This window comes from Primulina eburnea, chromosome 5 (genome assembly GCF_022965805.1).
Source record: "Primulina eburnea isolate SZY01 chromosome 5, ASM2296580v1, whole genome shotgun sequence".
Classification (NCBI taxonomy): domain Eukaryota; kingdom Viridiplantae; phylum Streptophyta; class Magnoliopsida; order Lamiales; family Gesneriaceae; genus Primulina; species Primulina eburnea.
This window is the reverse complement of record NC_133105.1, coordinates 4,678,231-4,696,223: the sequence shown is the minus strand read 5'-3', so window position 1 is coordinate 4,696,223 and position 17,993 is coordinate 4,678,231. Positions and strand designations below refer to the sequence as shown.

Below are 17,993 nucleotides of genomic sequence, written 5' to 3'. Positions count from 1 at the left end.
TGGACTTCCAGTACATGAACAAATAATCATAAAACTAGAATTTTAGTGCATGAGCAAATATTTGATTTACAGTAAAGCCATGGACCATCATCGAGTTATCTTGTGGAGAAGTGTGAAGCCCATAAATGCGTACTCTCATATATTGGAATGTTTAATCTGCAATATGATAGTGCTTCTTTCCAATCTTGAAGTTCCATGAATATTTAAACAAGTAAAGTTTCATTAGTGTATGTATATAAACGATCCGAGGAAGTAAATTTTGAGAGGATCGGAACAAAAGAACCAAGCATGTGCCTTTAGAAGTGTCTCTCTAGTTCGCATAAGACTGATTGAAAATGGATGGTCTAACTTCATTTGGAGTTTCTCCATAATCACATAAGCAGCACTTGCCTCGGCATTACCTGAATTCTGTACTAATTTCGAGAATTTCTCAAGCCAAGTCCGTGAACGCTAGCCCCAATTTTTAGAACCGCCAAGGCAGGAGCCTAATTTAATATATAGAAATTTATTTTTTTTTAGTTTTAACTTTTTTTAAAAATATTGTTTGACATATTTTTCAATCAATTTATATCATATAAAGATCAATTTGAGTTTGAATATGATATAGAAGAACTATTGGAGAAATATATAGATAAATAAGAAGAATTAGATATTTAGATAAAAAAAGAGACGTCACTTAGGCGCTAGATGATGGGTGACCATCCGTCTACTGCCAATCGCTTTTTAGAACATTGGTTTTAAACCATATGTAGTCTTCTTTAATATGCATATTGTTTCTCCAAATTGTTTTTCGAAGCCTGGTAGAGCATCCATGAATCCATTCAGGAAAACATTTTTTACATCCATTAGCTGTAAGGGTCAATCAAGATTTCCAGCCAAGGATGGCAGTATTTTGACAGTATTTATTTTTGCAACTAGTGAGATCTCCTGGTCGTCGATCGATCCCAAGTATCTATGTAAAACCTTTAGCCACAAATCTTGTTTTATAACGTTCCAACAATCCATCTGAATTGAGTTTCATGGCGATAACTCATTTGCATCCCAATATTCCTTTTGCTTCAGACAGTTGCATTATTTCCCATGAGAATTTATGAGTACAAGTTCTAAAACTTGTGTCGTGGAGTTTCAAAACTCGATTGCCTTTGGTAGAGTGGAAAGTTGAGATGAGAATTTATGAACTTTTTTAACTATTTAAAAGTAAAATAGACAAATACCCACATGTAATTAATTAAGGAGTGAAAACATAAGAAAAACTTTATTTCACATAATTTTACAAGGACCGGTCCACGATAAAAGTAATGGCTGATGGATTTTTCAAAGATCCACTTTTGGGCTTTTCGACTATAAATCTATGTCTATATGGCCCGTCGATGTGACTTTTTACTTTAGTGACCATAAACAGCTTCCTCTTGCCACTTTACTCCAAAAAGAAAGAAAAGTAGATTGGATTGGTCCATTTTTAAATTTCCTTTCTTGTGTCTGAATTTAAGGATTGGACAGATTACAACCACAACAGGGCCGACTCATGCAATTATTCTGTGTCCCTCTGCGCCTGAAATGGATACGGCGGCATTTATGTTTTTATTTTATTGATTAAATTAAAACAATACTTTTTTTTTTACCCTAAATCCTATTTCTTCCAATAATATAAATTTTTTTTTTATTGAATGTTGCATTTCATATGAAAGTAGTAGGGTTGGATTGATGTGATGCCATTTACTCCATGTGGCTACAGTATTGTTTTCATTTCTCTTGTCAACGTAAAACTAGCCTTCAATAAACATGGATCCATGTGAAAACTTCTCCGGCTTTGAAAAGTACTCCGGATAATCGGTTCCGAACTTCCGATCATGTTTTACATATTGCGTTTTGCATGGATAGACGAAAACGAAACTATTTTTCTCGTGTTCGTTATGATAAATCAGTTACTTAATTTTACAATAACGGTTAATTTTGCTGATTATCTTGAGTTATTGTTAGGATATAAAACAAAGAACTAAAAAATATTATATTTGAGAGTTTATAATCACAAAGCACATTTTTTTATGACAAGATTGGATAAAAAGTAATATTCTCACTAAAGTTTTGTTTTTTTCTTGCCCACCCAAACTCTCTATTCACAATTGTCTTTCTATTTTGTTCAACATACGTCTTGAAAATGACATTTAACTTCAAAAGAAAATATTGCATTTGCACAGAGGCAACTGTAATTAGGCATGATTGAAATTATTACATATGGGTCCATGAACACAAGCATTGTCCCTTTCTTGCTTCTGTCAAAATGCTATTCGTTTGTCCTAAGGAAAAAAAAAAAAAAAAAATATATATATATATATATATATATATATATATATATGTACGGGATGAACTGATTTTTTGTTCATAAAAAGAAGTCCATTTTGAATAATACGAATTTAAGGGATTTTATTTCATTCACGAAGTTGTTGTCGTCGTCTAAATGATTGATAAGTTGTATAATTGGTTTGTTGCAAATAATAACAAATAATTAATAAGTTTTATAAAATGAATAACTATAATGTGATAAGTCTAGCATGTCTATATCCATGTCTCATGTGTCGACCAAATCCATACATCGAAGGAAAAATAATACTCTTGTATGGTCAAACTAGTAGAAGATTTGTCTTGTAAAATTAGACAGTGAGAAACAATATGAGTTTTATGTCATAAAACTATTACACTCAACAACACATTTCGTTTTTTTCCTGATCTGCTATGTTTTTTATTTCAACTATTATGAAATTAAAAATTCTTAAAATTATATTACATATATCCAATTGAAGTTGATTGATACTCAATTTAAATCACCTAATGCCTTAAATGCATATATTTGTACATTATTTTCTGCAAGATGTACCTTATTGACCATAAATTGATGCATAAAATTTCTACATTTATGTTACAATCTCAACTATTTGTACTTATATATTTATATTTTTTTAGTTTTTGTGTCTTACATATAGCATAAATAATATACAAAATTAAAATTCATTTGTACTCAAAACTCATAAATTAATTTCACAATTTCAATAATATGTATATAATTTGAACCCAAAAAATATTGTAAAACTTATATGAAAAAAAACACGTGGATTGAAAGAATTCAATTGCTCAAACAAATTTTCAACACAAATATTAAATTCTAAATTATATTTGATACTAGGGATTGAATCCAAGATTCTCATAGTTATTCTTTTTTTTTTTTTAATAAAAAAAAAAGGAAAAACGAATTAGTCAATAGTACTGGTACAACCCATTGCTTTTTGTGAAGTGACCTACACGTTCGCATCGTGTCGGTCAAAACCTTTTTGACGTTTTAGTTTATTTATTTAAAAAAAATGAGTCACATTTAAATATAATTATATATTTTTTGAGACAATAAATTTTGCAATGTTCTAAAAAATCCGTGTAAGTGTGCTTAAACTTGAAACTTGACAAACACGTCCTATTTCGGAGAAAAATGAAAACAAACGGTTAAATTATAGTTTGACTGAATTAAGCGTAATTAAAACGTTTAATTAAATATATTTAAGCACAATTAAGCACATCTATTTATTTTTAATTTTTTATTTGGAAGATATGTCTTTTTATTTTAAAATAATAAATTAAGTTTATAATTTAGATGTTTATGTTTTAATTTTAATTATGATTAAATATATCTAATAATGATTTCACAAATATTTAGCATTTACGCTCTAGTTGCAAAAACAAATAACGATTGTAATTTAAATTTTTATGCTTTTATAAATATGATAATTAATGGATCAGACTTAAATTTATCATATTTATGTATTATTTTATCTATTTATTGGTTTAAGATAATTACAAATACACTAAAATAAAAGACGTTTTTTCACGCTTAAGCATGTGCTAATCTCATTTAAACTTGAAAAGCTTGGAGTTCGATATCCGCACTTCGGTGCACTTCACGCTTTTTAGAACCTTGATATTTAGTATATTATCATTTAATAAAGCTAGCATTTTTTAAAAACCAATAAAGTTTCACGTATTTTTATTTGTGTGACGGTCAATTTTGTCAATATTTAAAATGATAAATAATATTTTGTATAGAAATTAATATTTTTTCATCGATTATTTAAATAAAAGATTCGTCTCAAAAATTTTTTTGTGAAAAATAAATTAGTTGAAAAATATACTATTTAGTAATATTAGAATTTCACAAGTTTTGTGAAGAATAAATTATTCCTTAGTTTATTTCTATAATATATAATAGAGTAAGTCTTATGTGAGACCGTCTCACGGATTTTAATCTGTGAGACGGGTCAACCCTATCCATATTCGCAATAAAAAATAATACTCTTAGGCATAGTTTGGTACATGGGATAAGAGAGGGATTGATAAATAATCCTCCTTATCCTATGTTTGGTACATTTTTAAAAAGCTCATGATAATATCATGGGCCCTTGATAAATAATTTTTTAGAAGGATAAAATATCTCTAATAGAAGGTGTGATAATTTTAATCAAATGATAAAATACACTACAAATGACTTAATTACCCTCAATTTATAAATGATTTTTTTATAAATCTATGCTAGTAGGTAGAAATTAAAATCAAATAAATATTTTATTTATTTTTATATATTATATAATATGATAATTATATAATATGATAATTATATAAATGATTTCGAGATAATTATATAAATAATTTTTATAAATCTCAATAAAATTATTATTATCACTCGATTATCCTTAAAAATTGATATTTGACTTGACTCACAAAATCAAGGCTCAATTATCATATTATATAATATATAAAATTAGGTAAAAATAAATAAATCATGCAAGTACTATCGGCACATGAACAAATAAAAAATACGAACTCAAGCAACAACTTTGAAATTATAAAATTTATTATGATAATGTTAAATTTGTCATTACAATCTAATATATAAATTTAATCACTCTTATTAAAATCATACCAAACATTAAATATAATATCCTACATCTTATTTATCCTTAACTTATCTTTATATTATATATCACATGTTTATCCTATCATGTGTACCAAACTAAGCCTTAGCATAAAAAGTAATACTTTTTCATGAATAACCCAAATAAGATATTCATCTCTCAAATACGATCCGTGAGACCGTCTCATACAAGTTTTTGCCATGATAAACACATAATATTATAAAATTCTTTGATTTCTCAAAACAGTATATAAAGTGTAAATGCGTATCAAGTTGCCACGTTTCTCCAACTGCTTCTCTCCTCCCGAGATATTCTCTGTGTTCATTCATACGAATTCCTGCGTTCCAACTTCGAATCTATGCACCCACAACTCGTTCATGTATATCAGTATATGTATACTGTTGACTCTGCCTCCAGTTTTGGAAAGATTTGATACGTTTACAATAATCTTAAAATGCACCCATTTTGCTGCGTATCGCCATTGTCGATAACCAACTCCTCCGACGTATCACCGGCTCCATTTCCGCCGTCCGATCCGCAGACCATGAGTCAGGTTTATGTTATGTCTGGGGCCGAGCAGGGTCCCAAGTTTGGTGCTGCTGCTTTGAATAACATCAACAATCACATTAAGAATCAACATAGCCGTGAAGTGAAGATGAATGATATAGTTGGGAATGGGATTTCAGGGATATTGTATAAATGGGTTAATTATGGGAAAGGGTGGAGGCCTCGATGGTTTGTTTTGCAAGATGGAGTGCTGAGTTACTATAAGATCCATGGGCCGGATAAAATTGTGCTTAATCCCGAGACCGAGAAAGGAACCAAAGTAATTGGGGAAGATTCATTGAGGAGAATTTCGCGCCAGGATAATCATCATTTTTACAATAAGAACGTGACCGGTACTTCATCCACTAAAGGACGAAAGCCTGTTGGTGAAGTTCATCTAAAGGTTTCATCTTTAATTAAACTGTGTTGGCACTAATGATTACTTACTAGATATAACGTGTTTCATTGTCTAATATGATCATTTGAAAAGGGAAATTAGTCTGGTTAGACGAGGATTTATGGGAAGATAATGATTTGCTCCCTCTTTGTACCGAAGAATTCCTTGCATGTTGTTTTGTAAGCGATCTTTGGGTTCCATTCTTGACCTTTGGCTCCCTTTAATTTTATCTTTTTATGGTATAGAGTCGTTATGTACGCTTCTTAAGCTTTGAAGTTCATGTTTAATATCTTTTAAATGAACAGTTTTCTACTTTGAGTTAAAATCAGGACGAAATTGTTCTGTATTTTGTCTACGAACACCAATTCGAATTCTTTCCCATTATTGTTCAAGTATTTTCTGAAAGTTTTCGGCATATCCTATGACTTTTTTTTGTTTATGAAGAATATGATTTGTGTAACCTGTGGTTGCTATGGTTTTGTTTTTTTTTCTTTCTAGCTATATGCACTGGCGTGATTCAGATATGCAGGTTACGTTTATCTGAAAATCATATGGTGTGGTGTTTACTGTAGATTTTTCTCTTTAGGTCTCCTCTGTCAGAGAGAGCCGATCCGATGACAAAAGATTCTCCATTTTCACTGGTACAAAGAGGCTTCATTTGAGGTCTGAGAGCAGAGAGGACCGAATTGTATGGATGGAGGCATTGCGGGCTGTGAAGGATATGTTTCCAAGGATGTCTAACGGTGAGTTAATGGCTCCTGTGGACAATGTAGATATCTCAACAGAAAAATTAAGGCAGAGATTATTGAAGGCAAATGTGAGTGAGACTGCTATTCAGGATAGCGAGCAGATAATAAAGAACGAATTTGCTGTAATACAGAATCAATTGATGATATTGAAGCAGAAGCATTGGCTCCTCATGGACACACTGCGCCAGTTAGAGGTACATTTAAAGATCATAAGAAAACTCTTACAGTGACAGCTTAGAAATCTTCTACAAAGTATCTATAAGCTATTTAAATATAAATATAAATATATATGTATATATATAAGCTGAGAAGTCACGATATCGTGAGTCCATAGTGATAGATGGGACAAGGACTATCTGTTCTTTTATTCTTAATGGTATACTCTATTTTCTTGTGTAAAATTGGGTTGCAATATTCTGTAGACAGAAAAGGTGGATCTGGAGAACACAGTTGTTGATGAGAGCCAAAGACGGATAAAGGAAGTCGGAGCATCCTCGAGATCAAGTATGCATTGCCAGAAAATTTTACTGTTTTTTTCTTACATGAGCGAATAAATGAATCTATGGTGACTTCCTCAATTTTTAAGCTAAGCAGAATCTTTTCACTAAGTTGATCTCGGTTATTTAGGTTTTCTAGTTGTCTGGTTGTTGTGTTTTTAAGACTAGTTAGTTATATGAACCAATGTGATGGTGAAAGATGTTATAATTCGCTGTCAATACTACCTAGTGAAGTTTTTCTGTTTTGTTGAACATTTATTTCCATCATTTTGTCGAATTAATTAGATGCTTGTTTGTATTTTAAGTGCATTGCAGCCGCATCTCATTATTGTCTTTGATTCTTCTATTAGAAAGCACAACTGAATCTGAGGATGAAAATGAAAACGTAGATGCTGCAGAGGATGATATGGATGATGAAGACGATACTTTCAACGACACTAGGGATTTTCTTTCATCTAGCTCTTTTAAAAGCAATGGTTCTGACTTTAGGTCATTTTCATCGGGTGAAGATGAACCTTCTGCTTCTGAAGCTTTGGACAATGTTTACCCTGTCATTCAATCATCCGGCTCAAACTTTCCTCATGTCAAGCGTCGTAAGAAACTGCCAGACCCTGTCGAGAAAGAGAAAGGAGTGAGTTTATGGTCAATGATTAAAGATAACATCGGGAAGGATCTTACAAAAGTATGTCTGCCTGTCTACTTCAATGAGCCTCTCTCTTCTCTGCAGAAATGTTTTGAGGATTTGGAATATTCATTTCTTATTGATCGGGCTTATGAATGGGGAAAGAAGGTAAGTTCGTGTTCAAAATGGTAGTTGAGTTTCTCATTGTGTTTAGCTGATGAATATTTTAACTGTTTCAAAATAAATAAGTAAGTGGCCACCTTAATACTTATTGGAAATTTTTTCTAATAGTTAAACCAGAAGGATCAGTTTTTCCATGTGGTGCTGTACTCTACTGGATAACTTGATTTAGTTGGGTTTGGAAGCTTTGGGGATTCAGGTTGAAGTTGATTCAGCTTGAAGTCGATTTATAAATATGGTAGCCCAAAAAATAATAGTAAAAAAAGCATTTGTTTTTCTTGATGTATTATGGCTACTTCTACGTCCCTTGAGTTATAAACTTTTCACATCTATTTCTTGCTGAAATTTAAAAATGTTGGCATCTCGCTCCAAAAAAAGACATTTTTGGTATTTAGACAGCAAGCAGTTTCTTTGTTGATTGCCCTTACCGGTCCTCGACTAAGACAAAAGTAAAAGATGATGAAGGAGTTCTTGGTTACATGTGCAGGCAAGAATCTGGATCTAGAATTGCAGGAACTTATTTATTTGAAAACTGAAGATAGGGATCAACTTCTGCCATAACATAATCCTTCTAGATTGTTCCTCATAACCATTTTAGTCCTAGGTTTGAGTTGTTCCTCCCATTTCTGGAAAACCCATGTCTTATACTGATGAGCCACAACTTGTGTAGTTGCTATAATTTTCATCAGAGTTCTTCACGGTTCTTGCTATATTTGTCTGTTGGAAAAATATTTTATTTTTATTAACACGTGAAAAAATATCTGATTGCCTTTCTCTTCTCGCTACAAACCATTTTCTATAGAACACTACGACTCACTATTTTGTGAATTATCTGTGTTTTTAAGTGGCAAAGAAAGAGCAGAGCAATCACAGAACTTCATTTGATAATCCTCTAGAACACATGATTCTTATTATTGGTTACCGTCTTGGTGTTTGATTAGTGAATTATAATTTTATAGGGCAATGACCTTATGAGGATTCTCAATTTAGCTGCATTCGCTGTGTCTGGATATGCTTCTACAGAAGGAAGAAATTGCAAACCATTTAATCCATTATTAGGGGAGACTTATGAGGCTGACTATCCAGATAAAGGCCTCCGGTTTTTCTCGGAGAAGGTTCGAGTCCATTACCTCGAGCAGCCCTCAACATGTCTTATTTTTTAGTGATCGCGTCTGTGTCTTCATGTCCTACACTAGTTGCCTTGAGCAAACCAAGATTTCCAACCCATTTTTATCATACGAGGGCCCTGAAAAAGGATTATTCTTTCTCTGTATGCATTTGATAAAACAAAACAATAGCAACTCCTGATTCTTTTTGTTCAGGTGAGTCACCACCCCATGATTGTAGCGTGTCATTGTGAGGGAACAGGCTGGAGGTTTTACGGTGATAGCAACTTGAAAAGTAAATTTTGGGGTCGCTCGATTCAGCTTGATCCAGTTGGACTTTTGACTATTGAATGCGATGACGGAGAAGTCTTTCATTGGAGCAAGGTATTCTCTTATAATATTGGGAAGCTTTAATCTTGGTGGCTTTCATAAAAAACCACACTTCGTTATGACAGGTGACGACATCCATATACAATCTTATTTTGGGAAAACTTTACTGTGATCACTACGGTACAATGCATATACGAGGAAACCGCAATTACTCTTGTAAACTGAAGTTCAAAGAGCAGTCTATAATAGATAGAAATCCTCATCAGGTACTTCCTGTCCTGTTATATCTATGAGGCCTCTCTGTCTGGTATGGATGAAATTTGTTGGTTTTTTTTTTTTATGAATCGTGACTTAATGCTTATCTTCTAAGATTCAGATAGAGAATTTGGCTGATGGAAGAAAATGGTCATATTGGATCCTTAACAAGGTTGCAGTTTATCTTTGTTGGGCTTTACAATTGGAGAATTTGAGTTTGCAGGTGCAGGGAACAGTCCAAGACAGGAGTGGAAAGATAGTAGCAACTTTGTTTGGAAAATGGGATGAGAGCGTGTATTATGTCTATGGAGACTATTCCTCTAGAGGAAAAGGTCTCGAATCTATGTCAGAAGCTCACTTGCTTTGGAACCGTAGCAAACCTCCGAAATTTCCTACACGTTACAACTTGACACGCTTTGCCATCACACTGAATGAGATTATGCCAGGGATGAAGGTGACTTTTGTGGACTTAGTACTTTTGTGTGTTTGAACAAATGCACATATCAAAAATTGTTTGCCATTCATAGGTGGGAGTCACCTGTTACTTGCCAAGATCTTGCCATTTTCTTGTCATGCTCTGGAATATTAGATTGCACAAACTACGTGAATGAACGTATCTCCTTTGGCAGGAAAAGTTGCCCCCAACAGATTCAAGACTGAGGCCTGATCAAAGGTGCTTGGAAAATGGACAGTATAATATGGCAAATGCTGAAAAATTAAGGCTAGAGCAGCGACAGCGACAGGTTACTACTACTGCATATTCATTGTTTCTTTCATACTTATTCTAAATCTTCCGTTATATAAAAACCAGGCTCGGAAGATGCAAGAAAGCGGATGGAAGCCACGATGGTTTGTCAAAGACAAAGAAACCGGCGCATACCGTTATCTTGGTGGTTACTGGGAAGCAAAGGAAGCAGGCAACTGGGAATCTTGCCCTGATATATTTGGCCAGATACCTAGTGAGGATTGATTAACAACATATTTAATAGGAGTTTTATTTTTGTTTCGAAATTCAATTCTCTTTCAGAGTACAATTGGAATTGAAGCCGCTGCAAATATGTAAACTAACATGAATGATTGGGTGTGTAGTAGTTTAGTGAGTTAATGAAATTAATAAATATTTTTATAAATCCACTTTGATTATATGAATAACCGATTATATGAATTATTTCGAGGAATAACTTCTAGGATTTATTCTTCTTCTGAAATAAAACTCAATTTTGAAGTATATTTATTCATAATTGTTTAGTTGTAATTAAAAATTTGTGTGATTTCAAGATTAAACAAGAAATTAAAATTCCAAATCTCACTGTATTAACAAAATTATAAGTCTCGTAGGGTAAATATAATATCTCTGAAAAATTATATGATTGTATTTATATAGTCTTATATTTCTTATTCTTTTTACTTATTTTAACTTAACTACAAATCCTGGTTTCGCCCTTGGTCCTAAACGACTGCGACCAGTAATCGAGGGAAGCTCAATGCAGTTTTAGATAAGAATTAAGACCTGATCATTTGTAGTTTTCGTAAAGTGATAAAAATGTTTTCATATTTTTTGTTAAAAAAAAAACAAATTTTAAATTTCTGCAATGACACTTTTCGGTAGGAGTAGGTTTCTCACGAATCTTTATGTGTGAGACGAGTCAACTATACCGATATTTACAATAAAAAGTAATACTCTTAGCATAAAAAGTAATATTTTTTCATGAATGACTCAAATAAGATATTCGTCTCATAAAATATGATTCGTGAGACTGTCTCACACAAATTTTTTTCATTCTTGCAGTGACTCGCTGGGCAATGCCGAGAATCATGAGCTTAATAGTTTTATGTTATTTATGGCTAGATTTTGTTGATATAAAAAGACATGAATCTTTGCATGAATATGCAGCAGGCGTACGTGCATGAATAATTAAAGTATACACAATATTCAGCTTTATATAGAAAAAAATATAAATATATTTAGAGATTTATTCTTGATTGATTTGTACTTGACTTAGCCAGAAGTCTCTCTTGCATGTCGTACCATGTTATAAATTTTTCAAGTAACCATCGTTGGAGAGTCAACAACTTACTCTAATAGCACAAAATTCAAAACATATGTAAAAAAACAAAATGATCTTTTTACATCATATTTACATTAAAAATATATAATAAAAAAGTTTATATTTCACCCTCGGAATTGAAGCTGACGACGCAACGAGGATTTTGATTCTGAGTCTGAAGCAGAATCTTATTTTGTTGAACTATCGTACAGTTTATTATTTTAGCAGTGATATTTGGTGATGTCTATTCCATGCAGCCCGATCGATTTCACGCCTTGGATTTTTGCCATTTCTTGTGCATTTGATGGACATAAGAATGCTTCCGATTTGACATATATATATATATATATATATATATATATAACACCAGATGAAAAAAAAAATGTTTATTCACACACAGAGTTAAATCCATAATAAAGATCGTGAAATCACTATTCAGTCCAATCTCGAATCCGTCAGCCATCAATCGTGCACGCTTTTTCACAGGGGGTAATAGAGTCAATTCCAAACAGCTCACTCTTTTATGGTATGTATAAAGTTTTATTTTGTGATTAATACAACTATATATTACCCGATGGTTACTTCAAATATATTTTGAGAGGGATGAAGATATTGCATTAATGCTAACTCGAACCAATCAATATATATATATATATATGTATATATATATATGACCATAGAACTTGCCGCCGAAACTCTATGTGTGCACTGTGTAATTTTCAGACTAATGCGCGCAATATCTTACAATCCACGTTAGTCAAGTAACTTGTACAGGAAAAATCATGTGCATGACAACCTCACCTAATAAAGTAACGATAGGATGCTTTTAACTCGTAATTTTTTATCAAACGTTCACTCATTTCACAAACTTGAACAACCCAAAGACTGAAACGGATCTTATCAAGGCAGTCCTGGGCTCTAGCCCAATCTAAAACATTTCTTCCACAGCCAAAGCCCAGCCCAACTCCCATCTTTGTACGAGGATCAAAATAATTAATAGTATTGCAAAATTCTGGTCATTTGCATACGCGTTGTTTCTCTGAAATTTTATGCATTTCAGTCTCATGACTTCAGCATATCAAGTCATAAATACAAGTAGACAAATGAAATCTTTTTTGTTTCATATATCATTTTTTTAATATTACAATCCTTGTGAATGCATGTATTAAAAGTGTGAGATTTTTCATGATTGGGAGATTAAAAATCGCAAGTCCCGGATAATGAAATTTTAATTTGTTGATTTTGATTAATTATTCGTTGTTAGATGAAACAAAATTACAAGGGTCGGAAGAAAATGAAATTTAAAGTTGCATTTATTGCTGCATTACACTTTTTTTTAGTAATAATATTGCTCTCGTATTATTTCACGTATCCAATTATTTGATTTGCTACATAAAGAATGTGTATCCGATGTAGCAAACACATTCATTAAATCGAGGTACCGTCTTTAATTAATTAGTTTTATAATTAATGAATCATTGTGTATATATATGTTTTTTGTCCCTTCAAACATAAACGAGTAGAGCCGTCGAGGGTGAGCGAGCGAGCTCGATTGCATGGTGGGTCATTGATTATCGACTAGCTACCTATCTTAATTTGTAACCACGAATTATTTTTTACATTTTTTACCCGCATTCGAGGATGATCAATATTCTTAAATCATATAATTCTATGTATTTTTTTCGTTGTTCGCATACGTAATATATTGCGGATATAAGATTATCGAGTGTAACACTCATGATAGCTGCTTTTGAAATTGAAATCATTAAAATTCGCAAATTAAAAGGGTCGATTGATTTACTTAATTAATCAAAAACACACACGAACTTTTATTGTTATTATTTTTTAAAAAATGAAATTAAGTATGTTATTAGTATATATATAGTGTGTGTGTGTGTTCATGAAACCATACATATTTGTTAATTGTTGTGAAAAAAAACATACATATTTTTTGGCGAATATAATATTATTTCGATGAAATTATATTTGATGTAGCCAAAAATTATGATTATCCGAACTACTCTACTGATTCGTACGTAATCGGGTCTTCCAAGTAACTGGTGGAGAGAAATCTTTGTGGGCTATCACCTGCGTCACAAACAAAACGTCAGAGGCGCCAGGATAGACACTCCGACGCTCAAGTCAGGAAATAACTCTTATATCGTAATTGAGAGCTAAAAGGTTTAAGTATCCAAAAAAAATCCTCCCCGAATAATAAGAATACTCTCTTATTTATAGATTTTTTTGGAAAATATATAGTGAATTTGGACTTTTATAATTAATATAGTGAACTAAGATTTTTATAATTAATTTGAATCTCATTAGTCATTACCCGTCGATATTATTATTATTATTGTTGTTGTTACAAATAAAAGTATGTGAAATATAAATTTGACGGTGTCTTGCCAGGCCTAAAGGTGTCGCCACTAGGTTATCCGAAGAAGGGTCCCACTCAACCTCGTAAGTTCCAACGCTTAAAAGCAGCTGTTTGGCCCTATTTCAAACTTCGTCGTTCTACTTTATAAACTATCTTAAAATTAAATAAATAAACCATTTAACCTTTAAATTTTTAAGTGAAAAAAAAAATTAAAATTACATTATTCAATATAACAAATTGACCTATTAGTATGAGAGTTATTTTTGAAAAATAATTAATCACCAAATAATTTTTTTTATCTAAGTTAATCGTTCTTGTTTTTAAACTATTAGATTAGATAGATAGATTATATTAAAATTATGCAGGATTTATAAATATTACTACAAACAAAGTATCTCATTTAATATTTTACATCTCAAAAATTCAATTACTAAAAAATATAAGTTCGTATTTCACTTTTCTAATGCATCTCATTATTTGTTTTATTACAAAAACGAAATTTTCTTACAGTTTTGTCGTCCAATTAATTTATCTATATACGCATATAGAAGATTTTAAATTATACTGGAAAAATAAACCAACTGGTATTAACTAAATAACATAAAACTTTCAAAACAAAATGCAATGTGAGTATGTGACCCCAAGAAAAATAAATTTGAGAAATTACAGACAAAAAAAAAAATTAAAGAACCAAAATTAGGAATGTCAATGGGTCTAGGTTTTACCCAGATCCGCAATGGACCCGCGCATATGGGGCGGTTATTATTATTATTATTATTATTATTATTATTATTATTATTATTTGACTCTTGCAATAATTCATGATCACATATAATATTGAGCGCTAAATTCGTGTAGATGGGATGGGGTAAGCTGGAAATATATAATTAATTATGTCTCGTGGTTTACATTATGATCGTTAAAAAGGGTGCAGCTGCTATAAATATGGGGGTCATTTAGAATTAATGCATAGTACAGGGGGTACCGGGAATTTATTTGGATTTTATGATCCACACAACTCTTCCACACTTAGAAATAAACAATTCAGTACAAGCTCTAATGGTAATGCTTCCCACGTTATTAAATCCGGTTGAAAATTTTGCTCCACCAATTTTCATAATTATATATGATTTTCTCGACACGAATTTAGACCTATGCAATTCATTTTCAGTAAATAGAAATATATGATTTAAAATAGAGACGATATTTTGAGTTCGAGATTTATTTATAACAAACTTGTCCCTCGACTCGAAAAGATCTATTATAAACAAATATCATCCTACAAATACATGCATGCATATGTCGAATCGGTTCACGTAGCTTGCAACTATATGTACACTGGATTCATCATCTCAAGTGAAAGTCACTCGCATTGGTAGGGGCCATGTATTTATTGATTGGCAAGAGTGAGATTTAATTTAGGAAAAATAAACCATATAAAACAAGATGTGATAACCTCTGTTCACCCTTTTTTATGAAATATTCTTGGTTTGCACTGTTTTGGCTCATTATTGAAGATTAGTTCAGTAGTTGTTCCTTTTATTATTAAGGAACCTGTAGGGTTTTCTTGTACACTTGATTAATCGAAATATGTTCGATACAAACGGCTTTAATTTAAGAGTAAGTCTCATGTAAGACCGTCTCACGGATACTAATCTGTGAGACGGGTCAACCCTACCCATATTTACAATAAAAAGTAGTACTCTTAGCATAAAAAACAATACTTTTTCATGGATTACCCAAATAAGAGATCCGTCTCACAAATACGACCCGTGAGACCGTCTCACACAAGTTTTTGCCTTAATTTAAAGGTAAATATGGAAAATTTTTAACCCAATTTTATATGTTGAAAGTTGAAATTCATACGAATTTTAATTATGTCAGTTTTGATATGATGCACACCTACCGTGCACACCTATGTGAGCACCGTTGATGTGTCACTCACCTATTGGATGTGATGAAATATAGAAAAATTGTGCATCTAATGAGTGAGTGACACCTCATCGGTGCTCACATATGTGTGCACAGTAGGTATGCAGCATATCAAAATTGTATGTCATATCAGTATATGTGTATATATATTTGGAAACAATATTTTAAATGGTAGAATAGTTTCAACTACTTTTGCAATGAAACATGGATGGAGCCATACGAATGATAGTGTCGATTGACCCCTCAAATTTCAATTTTTCCTAATTATGTTATATAAAATTTTCGGAAGATTATGAATTTTTGTGAACAAGAATAACATGGCAATCCCCTCCAAAAAGTTACGAAATTGAACGTATGGAGTTGATCCAAGAACAACCTACATCGATCAATTTTTTTTTTTTAAAACGCTCGTACATCAACATCTTTCGATGATTTTGTGTAAGATCTCTAACAATTCTTAGAAATACTAAACAGTGCGGGTGATTTGAAACAGAAAATTTAGACGATCCATCTATCTACATCTACATTACTTAAAAGTGGATGTGGATCGGATCTATAATGTATTTATTCCTCGATAAATGTCAATTAAGAGACAACATCAGCAATATAGTTCTTAATTCCCAAATTAAAGACAAAAAATCGTGTGAAACGATCTCACATATTGTATTATGTGATACAGATATTTTATTTGGGTTGTCAATGAAAAAGTATTACTTTTTATGCTAAGACTATTATTTTTTATTGTGAATATTGGTAAGGACGACTCGTCTCACAGTTAAAGATTCGTGATATCGTTTCACAAGATACCTACTCAAATTAAAATATGTAATATTGTGCAGGGACGTAGCCAAGAAAAATGAAGTTAGGGGCAAATGTATATATGAAAAATTTTATAGAAGCAATTACAAAATTTAAGAAGAGAAAAGTGAAGTAAAATACCGCCTACCTTCTCCCTTTAGCCCCGTCTCTGGTAATGTGTTTGGAAAGGCTTCTACATTTTATGCTGTATTTGTTTCCAATACGATAAATTCTTGATAAAGACATTTATGTGCCGATTAGAGGTGGAAATTGACTATTTCCGACAATTTCTCAGACACGATCGTCCGACCTCCAATTATGGGTGGGCAATCCACTATAAAATCGGGTCACCCAGCGGACCCACGTTTGATGAGAAGTATTAATTTAATATTGAGTTTAATGTGAGACTATCTCACGGATCTTAATCTGTGAGACGGGTCAATCCTACTCATATTCACAATAAAAAGTAATACTCTTAGCATAAAAAATAAACTTTTTCATGGATAACTCAATTAAGAGATTTGTCTCACAAATATGACCTGTGAGACCGTCTCACACTTTAATTTAATGATGAATTTTTAAACCCTATTTTTATTTATATTTTACGTCATTTCTCATTAAAAGTTAGTTAAGTTTCTTAATTTATTTAGAAAATTTTAAAGGGTAATGCTATGTGTACATAATGGGTTACATAGAGGCTTACATGTAATTATTAATTAATTATTAAATTACAATTAAACCATCATCCTAAATTGATAGATTACACATTCCATTCATTATTTCTTCTCCTATCAATAATATTAAATTGTTTTTTTTAATGCAAGTCCTGAGATTTATAATACAATTTTTCTAAAAAAAAAATATATTTTGATAAATATTATATTTTTCAATATTTAATAAATCATATAAAAATTAATAGTAATGATTTTTAAAATTAAAGAATTAATGATTGTAACTACAATAATAAATTATTATATTGCCAAAATTAGAATTAAACAAACGAAACAATCTACAATCTCTTTTACGAATCTACATCTAAAACAAACGAAACAACAAATTGGAAGAAAAAAACTAACCTTAATTTACAGTAATAAAGATGTAAAACAGAGAGAATAGATGGTCGTCTCGATAAGCAATAGAATATTTCTACGATCTCGATTTTTTCTTCGTCTCTACCGCATATGGATTTGGAAGCGAGGGT

The 17,993-nt window shown here is 31.7% G+C and overlaps 1 protein-coding gene across 1 annotated transcript; it reads left to right on the top strand.

The window, feature by feature from the left end:
- The first annotated feature begins 5,240 nt into the window (after window positions 1–5,240).
- Window positions 5,241–10,788, top strand: LOC140832559 (oxysterol-binding protein-related protein 1C-like). The gene is made up of 10 exons (XM_073196645.1): window positions 5,241–5,904; window positions 6,485–6,841; window positions 7,070–7,151; window positions 7,495–7,934; window positions 8,906–9,061; window positions 9,269–9,436; window positions 9,508–9,648; window positions 9,861–10,091; window positions 10,267–10,380; window positions 10,449–10,788. The coding sequence occupies exons 1-10, from the start codon at window positions 5,410–5,412 to the stop codon at window positions 10,605–10,607; spliced, it is 2,343 nt and encodes a 780-aa protein (XP_073052746.1). The 5' UTR covers window positions 5,241–5,409; the 3' UTR covers window positions 10,608–10,788.
- Window positions 10,789–17,993: the final 7,205 nt, after the last annotated feature.